This window comes from Tauraco erythrolophus, chromosome 6, assembly GCF_009769465.1.
Source record: "Tauraco erythrolophus isolate bTauEry1 chromosome 6, bTauEry1.pri, whole genome shotgun sequence".
NCBI classification, from domain to species: Eukaryota; Metazoa; Chordata; class Aves; order Musophagiformes; family Musophagidae; genus Tauraco; species Tauraco erythrolophus.
This window is the reverse complement of record NC_141470.1, coordinates 59,936,645-59,950,225: the sequence shown is the minus strand read 5'-3', so window position 1 is coordinate 59,950,225 and position 13,581 is coordinate 59,936,645. Positions and strand designations below refer to the sequence as shown.

The window sequence follows — 13,581 nt, the reverse complement described above, 5'->3', positions numbered from 1 at the left end:
AAGCTGCGCCAGGCTTTCCCGCAGCGGAGAAGAGCCCATCGGGGAGTCCCAGTGCCACCTCCTTACCCGTTGAACTCTCCTTAGTTTGGCACCAGCCAGAGCCGCTGCGAGCCCTGACACTGACCCATCTTCAGTGCCAGCCCCTTGGCCGGCGCCTGCGGGCAGTGGGGGTGGCGGGGGGGGCGCAGCTCCCATGGGTGGCGGAGGGACCGGGGGGGGTGGCGGAGGTGGGGGCCCCCCGGACGAAGCAGGGATCACAGCAGTGCCACTGGGATGGCCAGGTGGGAGTGTTGGGCCTGAAAAGCAGAGAATGCAAATTAGACGTGAAGCACGATCTCCCCCAGCTCATACCCAAGGTCACATTCCCGCTCCCCAGGCCATGACCTGACCACACGATGAGTGAGCAATGCAAGGAAGCACACAGCACACAGAAGAATGGGAAATGGTGGTTGCATCAATGGTCAGCGAGCTACAGTTGTGTCCTCCTGCGAGACCCTGTCACTGATAAACTAGCCTTCTCCCTCCTCTTCTTCCTAGCTGGGCTAGTGTTTTATTCTGTCCAGAAAACAAAACACAGACAACACTTCCCAATTCATAAGTGGCACTTTCTCCTGCTGCTCTCATAGCTTTCTACGTGGAGATAATAAACTACATCAGCCAACTCGCTGGACTTCGGTTAACATCAGCTTTTCACTAGAATTGTGGGCTACGGCGACACATCCTCCTTTCTGTTGAACAGAAGGTGTGTGGCCTCGGCCGGTCTTTCAGAATAACAGAGGGAGCATCTCGCTCCAAGCACTCTGAGGTTCAGCAAAGCTCCTCAAAGCAGCAGCCTGTTGGAGGGGCTGATGGTGGGTAACTCCGTTGCAATGTTATGTCTGTTTGTAATAGGTCAGTTGAGCAAATACACCTCCCTGAGGGTATTTCTCCACATTATGCTCTCTCAGAACAAGCTGCTCTTCATATATAATCACAGGTTCAATTGCTCAGTACGTGTTGTTTTGAAAGACAGGCGGGTTTTGAGTGAGAAACATGCGGAAACTGTATTTAACACTAGCAGCCTGTTTTTCTTCTTATCTAGGTTTTCTTACAATACTGGCTTATTTCTGTGGTTACTTCTGCCATTATTTCACATTCCCAATTCCACTCTTGAAATGAACCATAGCTGCTATTAGAAATACTTTAAATGTTTCAAGCCCTCTTTGGTTCACGAACATAATAGCTAGTAATTCATTGTGGGTACAGTTAATTGTAATTGCAAAATTACACCCACCTAATTAGAGGCCAGCCTGAGGCAAAAATTGAACTGAGTCAAAATAATGGACTGATGTGAGTTTAAAATAACTTTATTGAACTAAGTGGATTTCAGGGATTTATATCAGTTGAAGGACTGAGCCTCTAGTGGTTGAAGTAATATTTTTAGCAGAAAGTGAAAGGAAATGTCTCAGTTTTCTTCCTTTTCTAACATCATTTAAGCATTATGTGTGGTTATAAACAGGAATGGATCCAAGTCACAAAACCTATCATCTGAATTGCAAATAGGCATTGCTCGTTGGAAAACTGCAGGCTTTAGACGAGCGCTAGAAATCAAGACCATATGCAAGGTGGCAGACCCAAGCTCTTGATCTGCCTGTAATGAAAAAGGTGTGCTGGAATAGTTACAGTGACAAGCCCTCAACTATAAATGCCTTTTATACCAGGAAGAGAGATTCTAGAATGAAATAAATTATGCAAGCACAGGGGATCCTGGGTAACTATAACAAAATCCATGTTATATCTTTTGCTGGTAACAGAAATATCACTTAAGAAAAAGAATAAAAATCACAACCTCTACCAATTTTGCCACGCAGGCAACAAGTCTACTGCAGGCCTGGCCTCCAGCTTCAGAAGAGCCCATCCGCTACGTTTGGACTAGCTGAAGATAGGTGTTGTACGAAGCTCGCTGCCAAATGCAATTTGACCCTGCTGAATAATAAAAATCTCCTTCTGGGCTAATACAGTAAGAATACGCATTGCCACAACCCAGCTACAAGGCCCTGGTCCTGTAATTCTTGCTTTTCACCTTGCTTTTAGCTCAGAAGGTCCCTGGACCAGTCCTGAGTGATTTCCATGTTTTTCCACCTTGGCTTCAGAAATCCCGTACAGCAGGAGCAGCCTCGGGTCTCTCAGCCCTCTTCCTACGAGTCCCGGGCAGTGCCAACGGGGCTTTTTAAAGAGCTGAAAACTAAGGCTTTATACAGGTCGCAACTCATTCAAAATCGGTACTTACTCAAGTGGGCAATGGCTGATGAAGTCATGTAAGGAGGGGTCCTCCTGGGCATAGTCGCCTCAGACACAGCAGCGTAAGGGGGAGGCAATGGAAGACAGTGTGACATGGGCTGATACCACTGCTGTGAAGGACGGGGTGATGGATGGCAGGAGGGGGAGGCAGCCTGGCCAAAGCAGCCGGGGGGGCTGGCGATGGTGGGCAGCAGGGAGGAGGGTGCAGCTCCTAGGTGTGGAAAGAAGGATCCGTCCACACTTTTCACCTGTGTCCCAGAGGGACCTAAAGCAATTTGTTCTTCAGGATGGCCATTCAGAGGTACGTTTGCCGAGGTCTCTTGCCCTGCTTTATCTGTGGGTCCTCTGACCCTGTCAGGTGGGACGGGAATCATGGGCAGGATGGTGGGAGCATGTGGCTGCAGGACATCACCTCTCTGCAGAGGTGGTCCATTTGTGGTAGAGGAAGCAGAAGATCGAGGAGAGCAGGAAAGAGAAGAGCGCCTGAGAGGTTGGCAAGAGACAAAGGGAAAGTGGGAAGGATGGGGAAGTGGTGGGGACAGTGAGGTCGGCCTGATGCCCGACGTTATGGTCCTGCGGTTTGGGCAGGCTGGAGAGGAGGAACCCGGGGCTGTTGGCAGCTCGGAGGCTGAGTGCCTGTGCAGGAGCTGCGGGAGCTCTCTGGGTCTCTGCAGGGATCTGAAAGAGGATTGACTGGGGGGCTCAGGGACAGCGGGTGTTGAGGAGACAGCGCTGGCATGAGGTGGTGGAGGGGGCACGGCAGCAGTGGCAGGAGCACCGCAGTCATTGCAGGCGGGAGGAGGAGACTGAAGCTGAGAGGGGGGAGAGCACACACTTGTATGAAGGGTGGAAACTAAAAGAACAGAAAAGACAAATGAAAAGAATAAGATGGGTACGCAGCAAGGAATGAAACCAGGGCCAAGCGGAACAAAGAAAAAGGAACCGCGAAGTGAACGCAAACAAGAAGCTCAAACGAAGCAAAAAGGAGATGGTGCAGGCACTGGGTTGGGGGTTTCCAGCCCTCAGCAGAACAGGAGGGCTGTGCAGAGCAGGACTCTGTCACGGGATGGGCTGCCTGCCTCCACCGTGGCCATGTGGAGCAGGACCCTGGCACAGGATGAGCTGGCTGCCTCCACCATGGCCATGTGGAGCAGGACCCTGGCAGCACAGGATAGGCTGCGTGCCCCAGTGCCAGTGAGGCTGCTCCAAGCCTTGTGTGAATCTGAGTTAGGATCATGAGCATCACCCTCACTCCAGGGGCAGCTGCAAGGGACATGCTGAACACAGCGATGGCCACCTTGTACCCAGGGAGAGGACAACCAGAAGTCCCCGGGAGCCATGACTTGCTCCTCGCAGATGCTGAGGCAGGATTTTGGCTATGTTCCCTATGCAGAATAGCACACAGTAATCTCTGCCCAAACAGAGTCCAGTAACTTCTGTCACTGGCTAAGGCCTGTGGGTATGTCTTAGCTGGTTTCAAGTCAAAAACAACTAAAAAGTTGTAAGAGCTGAGGAAAAACATTTCACTTATGTAGCCAGATTAACTGAAAAAACTCCCCCAAACCAAAGTCCAAACAAAAGATGGCCATCTTGGCTTGCTTGCTGCCTTCTTTCACAGAGGCAAAGCCATACTTTGTAGCTATTAACTGTTCCTGTCATCTCTTCTCTCAGCTTTGTGCAACCTAATATGCTATAGAGGATTTTCGTAAGTTCATTAAATATACATATTTTTTCCATTAAGCTTACAGAAGACTCCTCACTTCATGACCACAAAATCCCCTCCAATGAGCATCTAGAGCTATATTTTCCTCTGTACTGTAGTTTGCTTTGTGCTGCAGAGCAACAGGGAGTGCCTGACCTGGCACATCCATCATGTCCACCCCTTCTTGCTGACATCCCCTAGAAACATGGAGTCACTCTTGTGGTGGCTATGCTACCTGCTGTCCTCACGAGTGTGGAAGAAGCATGGCCAGGCCCCCTCGGTACGCCTAAAATCCCCCTCAGCTGTCCAAGTTTTGACAAGAGCAAAACCTGCTGAGCTCCACCTGCATGCCCCGGACCAGAGCCTCTATGAAACAACACAGCCATGCCCAAATGCATGTAAGTCCCTAGCTGAAAATGCTTTAAAATCTAATCATAACCATAACCACTTCTAGCAGTTGAGCTCTTGTATAGCACCACACAAACCCCAACTACAGCTAGAGGAGACAAGCAGGGAGAGACTCTATCTGCTTGGTTTGATACGTGCCTGTGGTAGAGGTTCTTCTTTCCAGAGATTCCTGGCGCTGCTGCTGTTGCTCCATCACTTGTCTAAAACCGCAAAGAAAAAACCCTCAGTTATTATGCATTCTTTAGAATTTTGAGTAAAAGCTTGATAGACCGAGAAGCACTCAAGCTGCATGTCTTGGGTGGTGTGAGCCAGTCCCCCGCAGACACGCTGTTCCGTGAGATGGAGGTGGGTTTGATTTCCCTGGCCCTGGCCACAGCGGTGCCACTGCACGCGTTGGGGAAGCGTACCCAAGACTTTGCCCTGCACCTGCCGGACACCACAAGGGCTAGTTGATGCATTTAAGATAACTCAACAGACTCTGCAGGAGGAATAGTCAGTGCCCCAGGTCCAGGAGAGCACAGCAACCAGGCGTGTCATTAACCTGAAGCGGATGAGCGTTGCCAGGGAAAAGTAAGGGGCATCTCACATAAAATAACACAGTCCTGAGCCTTCTACAGATCAGGAACCGAAAGGGCTTGTAGTTAAAATGAAAATATAAAGAAGCTTGATCTGCATTTAGGAGCTGACTGTACCAAACCTGTTTTGCCCAGCTGCACAACCAAGCCCTTTGCTGGCCCTGGTGAGCCTGGCACCTCACCTCCTTGCACAGCCATCCCTGGGCTGCCCAGCGTGGCCAAGGGCACGACGACCACTGTGTTTCCTCCACAAATTCCCATCCCTACATTGCACTGCTGCTTTTTGGCATCTTTCTGCTCAGCAGCTGCTACCTCCTGTGCTACCCAGGCCTGATGTCCCTCAGGGAAATGCACCGCCAAGCCTTTTCCCAGGCTCTGCTTTCCAGACACGTGCAGTTCCCAGGGTTTATCAGCAGAGGTCTTCTCCTTCACACTTTAGCACTTCTGCAGAAAGAGCCTTCGCCCTTGCCACAAACCCGCCCTGGCATTTCTCCTGTTAAAAAGATTGAGAGCTAAAAACTAGACTATGTGCCAGGCTTTTGACCATGCACATGGATATGGACTAAAGACAACAATACTAAAACACAACTCCAAAATTACCTTACTGGAGCACTTGGTAATAAGGTTTATTATAATTTTCTTCCATGATTTCTAGACCAAGTTTGCCTTGAATTTGTTCCATATATGTTAGGGCCAGTCTTAACTGCGTAGAGATTTCTTTTTTCTGTAACAACTTTACTTCATGGTCTGTACAGCAAGGCAAGCTTAACTCTAGGCAACAGTTCTATTTTGACTCCTTAGGTAATAGTTTAGAGAGATCTCCCTGTTACATTTTTACTTGTACTTTCCTGAGTCGGCCATTTTAAATAATTCTATCTTCTTACATAAAGATAAAAGCTTTTTTTTTAGAAAAAAAGCCCAGAAAAATAAAGTTACATTATGTAAGGAAAAAAGAATGTCTTAATTGGCAAAACAAATTTCCCATATTTCAATTCTAATTCAATAGATGGAACAGGAAAATCCACAATTATAATTATTTGCTGTGGAGGGATCAATTCTAAACTGGTTTTATGTTCAGGACACACAATCCATCAAACACTGGCAATTTCTGGAAGACCATTATAGGCAGCTGAGAAAATTATTCTATGTGTAAAGGGGAAACAGTTTTGAGGAACAGCCTTGGTTGGCTGATTCAACTGGTTTCATTTAAGCTACGACACTTTAAACCAAACGAATAGAAATCTTTACTTCAATACGTACCCTGGCTCTTGCGTAATAGTTATGGGCTGAACACATATGCAACAGCATCAATTGCACTGCTGAAATTTCAGTTGCAAACACATGTACTAAGAATTTTCTACATATCATCCCCTAGCTTAGTTTGGCATTTAGTAGCAAAATTCGATGATGAAGAACAACTTGACACGTACTTTTTCATCATTAAACCTGGGGGAAATTCTACATTTATCTGGAGGACAGACTTGGAAAACTCCAGCCTGACAGACCAGTACAGAAATATGGTTAAGACAACTCCAAGTCATTAGATCTGCTGCAGAGCAGATAGAGGTGCAGGGTGCTCCCCGAAACAAGAGTCAGCTGCAGTCATTTGAGGTCATTGGGGTTCATGCCAGCTCTGTCTGCCCTTGGGCAGAAGCAGTCTGTATGTGCCAAATGCACCCTCCCACATGTGCTAAAAGGAGAAGTTCTTACACTCTTAGGAAGTCAAATTTATTCCGGTGGAACTAAATAAAGCCTGAGATTGGCACAAGGCTGCTTAAGGAGTATGCAAGGAGTAAAGTACAAGAGAGGACAAATTACACTCTGACTTAAAAATACATTCTTTTAACATTTGTGCAAAGGCCTCTAAAAAAACCTTTTATCCAGACAAATTTGCAGGGTTGTTACCATAACTTCATTTCCTTGCCTGCTTACAAGATGTTCAAAAAAAGCTAGGCCTAAAATAAGGTCTGCTCTATCCTTAAAGAATGCATCAGCATAATTATAAATAAATAAATAAAATCAGCATAAATAAATAAATGAAAATCCTCTAGTGCAGATGCAGTAATATCTAAGTGCATCTACTGGCATAGCTTATTCCAGCCAGTGGAGCAAAAGAAGCTTTCCCAGAACCATGTGCCCTGTAGCAGTAAAATATTCTTTCCTAACATAGTTAAGCTGCTCACACTTTAAATGTACAGACTAGATATCTAAATTTGAGGTCTGAGTTACACATGGTCTGAATAATCAGTGATTTCCACTGGTTAAATGAAGAGCTGGATTAGGCCTTTCAGCCAGCCGCAGGGACAGGCGGCAGCCCCCGTGCCCCTCGGTGAGCGGGACCTCTCCTCTGACCTGTACCTTTACCCAAAGTAAATCTCACAAATCTCCAGTGAAATATTACCCGCTGACCCATTTAATGGTCATATGTAAAGCCCTAATAAATCTCAGGCGAGTTATTCATAAAGGTGCAGGGAACTCGTTTCCCTACACTTTCCTTACAGTTTTTGGAGGGGAAAAGGGAGGATCCTAAGTACCTACCACAGCCTGTGTAAGGGCCTCATCTTAAATGACCTATACATGGGTTTGTATAGGGACCAGTCAGAATGGTAGCCCTGGAGCATCAATGCAAACGATATCTTGCAACACTTCATCCCTGCTGCTCCAGGAGCATGTGATGTTAAGCTACACGACCCAAAGGGCCAGGGCAGTCTGTGGACCCTGCAAGGGGGGACCTTGCCTGCTTACAGGTTGCACCTACAAACGAAGGCAGAGCCCACAGAGCATCTGCCACATCAGAACAATGTCTGACATCTTTGGTGCTGAACTGGACCTGCAGGTCTGGTTCTACTAAAATCCCTACAAAGCTATTTATTAGCTGAACCAAATGTTGGGCTAAGTCTCCTGGAGGGCCAACTGTACTCTTGCTGATCCTCCTCTTGTTACAGAAGCAAATGCAGACGCCTTATATAAGCAATGCCAGCACCAAACTTGGAGCAGCGACAGGTCCTGCTGATTTCTGTACTGCAGCATGCTCCTGATGAAGTGAGGCTCATGGGCTTATAGCTCTATGTGTTAAGGGAGAATATTGTGCAATGTTTCTCATATAGGAGGATAAAAGCACTTGCAGTGAGCAAGAATATGGGAACAACGGTGGGTTTTTTTTGTGTGCACAAGCCTGTACTTTAACAGAGAAGCAGAAGCCTGGCTGAGCAGTGCTGCTGGCGTGGACACCACCGATGCTGGGCAGACAGATCGCAGCTCTGACAGCATGGACTACCAGTCAGACTAGAAGACTTTGTCCAGAATGGGATAGGTATGGCTTATATTTAGCGAAGGAAGCTGAAGATACTACTGCTACAGGGATTTCTACTGCTGCTACAGGAATCTCGGCTGAACCAGCAAAGCTGAAATGAGATATGCCTCATAATTTGATTATGGAAACAGGCACATAAGGATGGACGGACACTCCTGCCTACCTTCCCTTTGATGTCAAGGAGATCATTCCTAGGGGCCAGAGAAAAGGCCATGTGTAATAATAATGGCGCTAAGTCTGGACATACGTGTAGAGGTGAAGGGTACAACTCTGCACTTTCATTTATTATGGTGGTTTAGAGCAAAACGTTCATAAAAGGAACGACATATGATATAGGAAGTAGTCATATGCAAATGAACCTAAGCTATTACTAAGAGTGTGTATGGTCCATCAGGTGCTCCCTGGGCAACATGACTGCCTACTGCCAGCAAGTGATCCGGAACAGGATAAGGCTAGGCTTTCGTAATGTGCTTGAGAAACACACACTCTACAAATTGCTTTTAAACGTGTTTTGGCTTTAACTCTGAACAACGGCATGCCTCACGCTTGCCTTTGAGCAAAGAGTTTACTTAGGGCTTCAGTTCACCCTTTAAAAGTCATTACAGAATCATTAGCAGTAATTACAGAAAACTCACAATCAGCTTAAAACAGGTACAAGTAAAAAGAACAGTGCTCACTGGTGAGCCAGGACCGCACATTGTCCCAGGTTACGAACTAGATCTCTACCAGAATTGATTAACTCCACTTACCTTCTCTGTGCTTCCATCTCATCTGGAGATGGCCCATTCTGGACCTGGCGCTGGGCAGCTGGACCTACACAAAAAACACAAGAATGCTATTAGGAAAGCAAATGTGACTGACTTTTTCAAAAAACAGAGCCACTCAGATTAATTGCTTCTCCATCTTACTATGAGAGAAAAATCTCAAGCATTGTCCTCCGTTTGTTTTTTTTTTTAATTAATTTTCTCCTATTAGACAAATCATTGCTTCCTGTAAATTTTCAGTCCCACTGGGAGAATCCAATGACTAAATGCTTGAGCATATTTGTCCAGAAACTTGGCATCATGGTAGCTGTAGACTAGGTACTCATCCCTTGGCGAGGGTGAAGACCAGCAGTGTTGCAAAAGATGTCCTGCGGAAGGACAGTCCTCTGCACTGGGATGCACTTCTAGCTTCTACAAGGTTCAGATGTAACCTCCTTGGATTATTCTGCACTTGCACAATAATTCAACCACAGTGGTGAGTTTGTGAGCGTACGTGCTAGCTAGTGCTGCTCTGATGCTGAGTTGGCATCAAGAAGCTACCTGATGAAAGGTGCAAGGAGACGCAAGTTTAAACAAGCCTTTTACAAAGGTGGTTTTTCTTTTTGCAATGCTGTTGGTCGTCTGCTTCTGCAGGATCCACACCAAGCTGAGCTTTCACTGGCATTTACCAACAAAACCCAACTATGCACGTCACCATTTAAGTCACATCTCCTTTCTTGACTCTGATCATTTAATCTCTGTTCTTGGACATCTAATCAAGCAAAGTGACACTTACATGCCATTTTCAGAAAGAAATAATTCTTTTGAAAATAAAAATAATTGTTGGTAACATAGCTACAGTAGTCTTGCATTCAGTGGAAGGAGGACTGTTCCATTAATTTGGCAAGGTGGGTTTCAACTAGGACTAAACAGAGAAGAGTTCTATAAAATGCAACAGCAATTCTCCTGATAAACAGCACTGAGAAATAGATCAGTTATATGCAGTAAATTATTACGTCTGCCTTATTTTTTTCATTTTCAAACGTAAAATTTCATCCTTTTAAAAGTTATTCAATGACAGCAAATCAGAATCACAAACCCAAATATGTCACTCACAAATCGTTAGGGATATTTCTCGCAATTTTCTTTATATGTTTCTGCCAGGCAGAATGCATTCTAAAAACGAATTTAGAAAGTATGACTGTGTGAATACAGTAAAGATGGCAGAAATGCATCGCAGTCAGAAATTCCAGAGTGTTGACTGATCTTGATGAAATTGTGCATATTTTTGAAATGTGTTTAAGGACACTTGCAGAAAGGGAACACAGTGCTTTCTGAGAATTGGGCTCGTGTATTCTAGTTTTGAGTATCCCAAAATTGGAGCCAGTGACAACCACTGAGTCAAAAGCTCTGACACGTAAATATATCTTGGGATTGGGTATGAAGACAGTTCAGTTCTTTAATGTCTCACAACTGACAACTTAATATTGTTTGTCACAGGCCTTTGGCAAACTATTTAGACAGAAATGCCACATTTTGTAAAGATCATACAAAACAATGAATGGAGTGGGGAGAGGGTGTTTTTTGGATGCAAGCCTCAGAAAAAAACTTAGGTATTTGGGAAGCACAGAGCAGAAGGCTCATGTGTAAGGAGTTTAAGGTGTAACAAGGATGCCATGCTACCGCGTCAATGCTTATTACTGTGCATCTTCACCACTGAAGCAAAAGAAGGCCAGAGCTACCCGTGAGCAGCAGCTAAGGAGTGAATTTAAACTTCTTCTTAACATGGTAGTAAGGCAGATAAGGTCCCATCCACAGCCTGTGGAACTGGACCAGACTCCCCGCAGTTAGCAGTGGCACCAGTTCGGACCCTGGCTCTGGTGTGTGCAGGTAACACCCACGTTCTCCTGTGCACATACATGTACCTGTGAGATACTTCAATAAGCAGACTTCTGGGTGAAACACTTTCAGGGCTTAAGTCAGTTACGCTTCCCTCACTGGGTAACAAATTCCACCATAACAAGCCTTTGCTGTGCTCATCACTGCAGATGATTTCAACAAGACAAAACTTCCCTTGTATAAGGACTCAGAGCATCATAAAAAAGCCTGAACTCTGCTTGAAAAGAGGACTAAAAGTGGGCTCCAATGTGAACAAGAAAGGCCAGAGGATGAGGCAGCATAAATAACAATTCTTCTCTGGCAATAAATCATGTCAAAGTATATAGGAGACTCTAATGATGCCATCTTAATCTGGTACTTTGGCATGAATCTTCTCTTGGGGCCAAACGCCCAGAAAAGTGAGGCACTGTGACTTAGTTTGACTAATACTAGACATGCAGAAGGAATCAAAGACCACACAAAAAAACCCAACTCTTTTTTTTTTCTGTGGGCACTGTTATGAACTGGCTTGTAGGTTTAAAACCAAACAAATCCAACCAAATCAATTTGGAAAGCAGCCTAAAGAAATCATTTTAAGGCAACATTACAAAACACATCTGGAAGTTGGGGCTATTGCTTTTTATTGCCTGGAGCTTTCTCAAGCTGATCTTGCATAGCAGGCAGGTAAATGAATAAGCATGTGAATCTGCAAACAAGTCCATCTCAGTTTTCAGCACAAAGGAGTCCCAGTAAATTCAATGAGTTTACTGTCATGGTTTGATGTGGAGGGGGGGGTGGTTCTGGTGGCAGGAGAGGGATTTTGCTCCCTGCGACCTCCCCGGTTTTGGATCCGGGTTAGGCTTAGTTCTGGCCACCAGATCAGATTGCCATCCCCCTCGGGGTTGAGCCAATAGGGCGCCTCTGCGAATTGCCCTATTTAAGTCAGGACAAGGGAACCGGAAAAGGTGCTTCGCCCAGGATCGACCAGAGAAGGGAGGAGGGCACTGCCCCCGCTCCCTGGCTCCCGGCCGGGCGGCTGCCTGCGTCGGGCCGGCGCTGCCCACGGAGGATGGCGGCGGCGGAGCCAGCTGGGGAACTCGGGGGCACCCCACTCCCAGGGTGCCCACTGGGCTGAGTTCACCTGGAGAGGACTGAGATCTGAGAGAAACAGCTGCATCGACAGCAGGTCAGTGAGGATGGAGCGGGAGGAGGTGTGCCGGAGCCGAGTTTCCCCTGCGGCTGATGGTGAGATAGCAGGCGGCCCCCCTGCAACCAGGACGGCCTCGGTGGAGCAGCGACCCACTCGCAGCCCGTGGGGAGAAGATGCCTGAGCCCGAGGATGGTCGTGTTGGGGGCACGGCAAGGCAGAAAGGCATCTGGAGTCTTCGTGACGACCCACGCCGGAGCGAGTGGCTGCAGCTCCCTAAGTACCCGAGACTGTGGTATAGCCCACACCGGAGCAATCTGTGGGGAAGGATTGTTTCCAGTGGGCTGGACTCACGTTGGAGAAGTTTGTGGATTTTTCCTCGTGGGTAGGGGATCCATTGGAGCAGGGGAAAAGGGTGTAAGGACTCCTTCTCCTTTAAGAAAGAAGCAGCAGTAACAGCACGGAATGAACTGACCTGCACTCCCCCAGTCCCTGCCCCCTGTGCTGCTGGGGGGAGGAGGTAGAGCCGGGAGGAAAAGGAAGGTGGGGGGGGGAAGGTGTCGGTTTTAAGATCTGGTTTTGTTTCTTTCTGTCCTCTCAAGTAATCGGTTTTTATTTCCCTTTGTCCTTCTAAGTAATCATTAATAAACTGTTTTGCTTTGAGAAAAGCGCTGCCTGTTTTGCCCAGGACCATGGTTGGTGGGTGCTCCCTCTGTTCTTGCCTCAACCCTCAGTCCTTTTGTTTTTTTTTCTCTCCTCTCTACTTTATTGGAGAAGGAGAGACTGTGTGAGTTTTAGTTGCTGGATCAGCCTAAAACCACGACAGTCCTTTTTGGCGCCCAACGTGGGGCTCGAGGAATTTGAGATAAGAATAGTGACTGGGAGAGGTAACGGGCAAAACATGGACTTCACAGTGCTGAAAAACAGAAGGACCTTGGGAAACTTTGATTGTTGTGACTGGTGAAGGGACAAGGGGTGGATTGTTTGTAAAATGTGTGTTCTTCTTCTTCTTCGATGTTGTTGTTGATACTGTGTTCTTTTTCTGTAACTCTGTGTTCTCTTTCTGTAACTAAAGTTGTGCCTAAATATGGAATTCGCAGAGGCGAGGGGTGGAATGTCATGGTTTGATGTGGAGGGGGGGGGTGGTTCTGGTGGCAGGAGAGGGATTTTGCTCCCTGCGACCTCCCCGGTTTTGGATCCGGGTTAGGCTTAGTTCTGGCCACCAGATCAGATTGCCATCCCCCTCGGGGTTGAGCCAATAGGGCGCCTCTGCGAATTGCCCTATTTAAGTCAGGACAAGGGAACCGGAAAAGGTGCTTCGCCCAGGATCGACCAGAGAAGGGAGGAGGGCACTGCCCCCGCTCCCTGGCTCCCGGCCGGGCGGCTGCCTGCGTCGGGCCGGCGCTGCCCACGGAGGATGGCGGCGGCGGAGCCAGCTGGGGAACTCGGGGGCACCCCACTCCCAGGGTGCCCACTGGGCTGAGTTCACCTGGAGAGTACTGAGATCTGAGAGAAACAGCTGCATCGACAGCAGG

General features: G+C 47.2%; 1 protein-coding gene across 1 annotated transcript in view; it reads right to left on the bottom strand.

Annotated features, from left to right (window-relative positions):
• Positions 1-13,581, bottom strand: part of EVL (Enah/Vasp-like) — a 90,389-nt gene that overhangs the window by 11,537 nt on the left and 65,271 nt on the right. The window contains exons 4-6 of the mRNA XM_086613495.1: positions 9,028-9,091; positions 4,529-4,590; positions 67-296 (exon numbers count right to left, since the gene is read on the bottom strand). Of these exons, the coding sequence (XP_086469621.1) occupies positions 67-296; positions 4,529-4,590; positions 9,028-9,091 (356 nt within the window). The remainder of the gene's footprint in view (positions 1-66; positions 297-4,528; positions 4,591-9,027; positions 9,092-13,581) is intronic.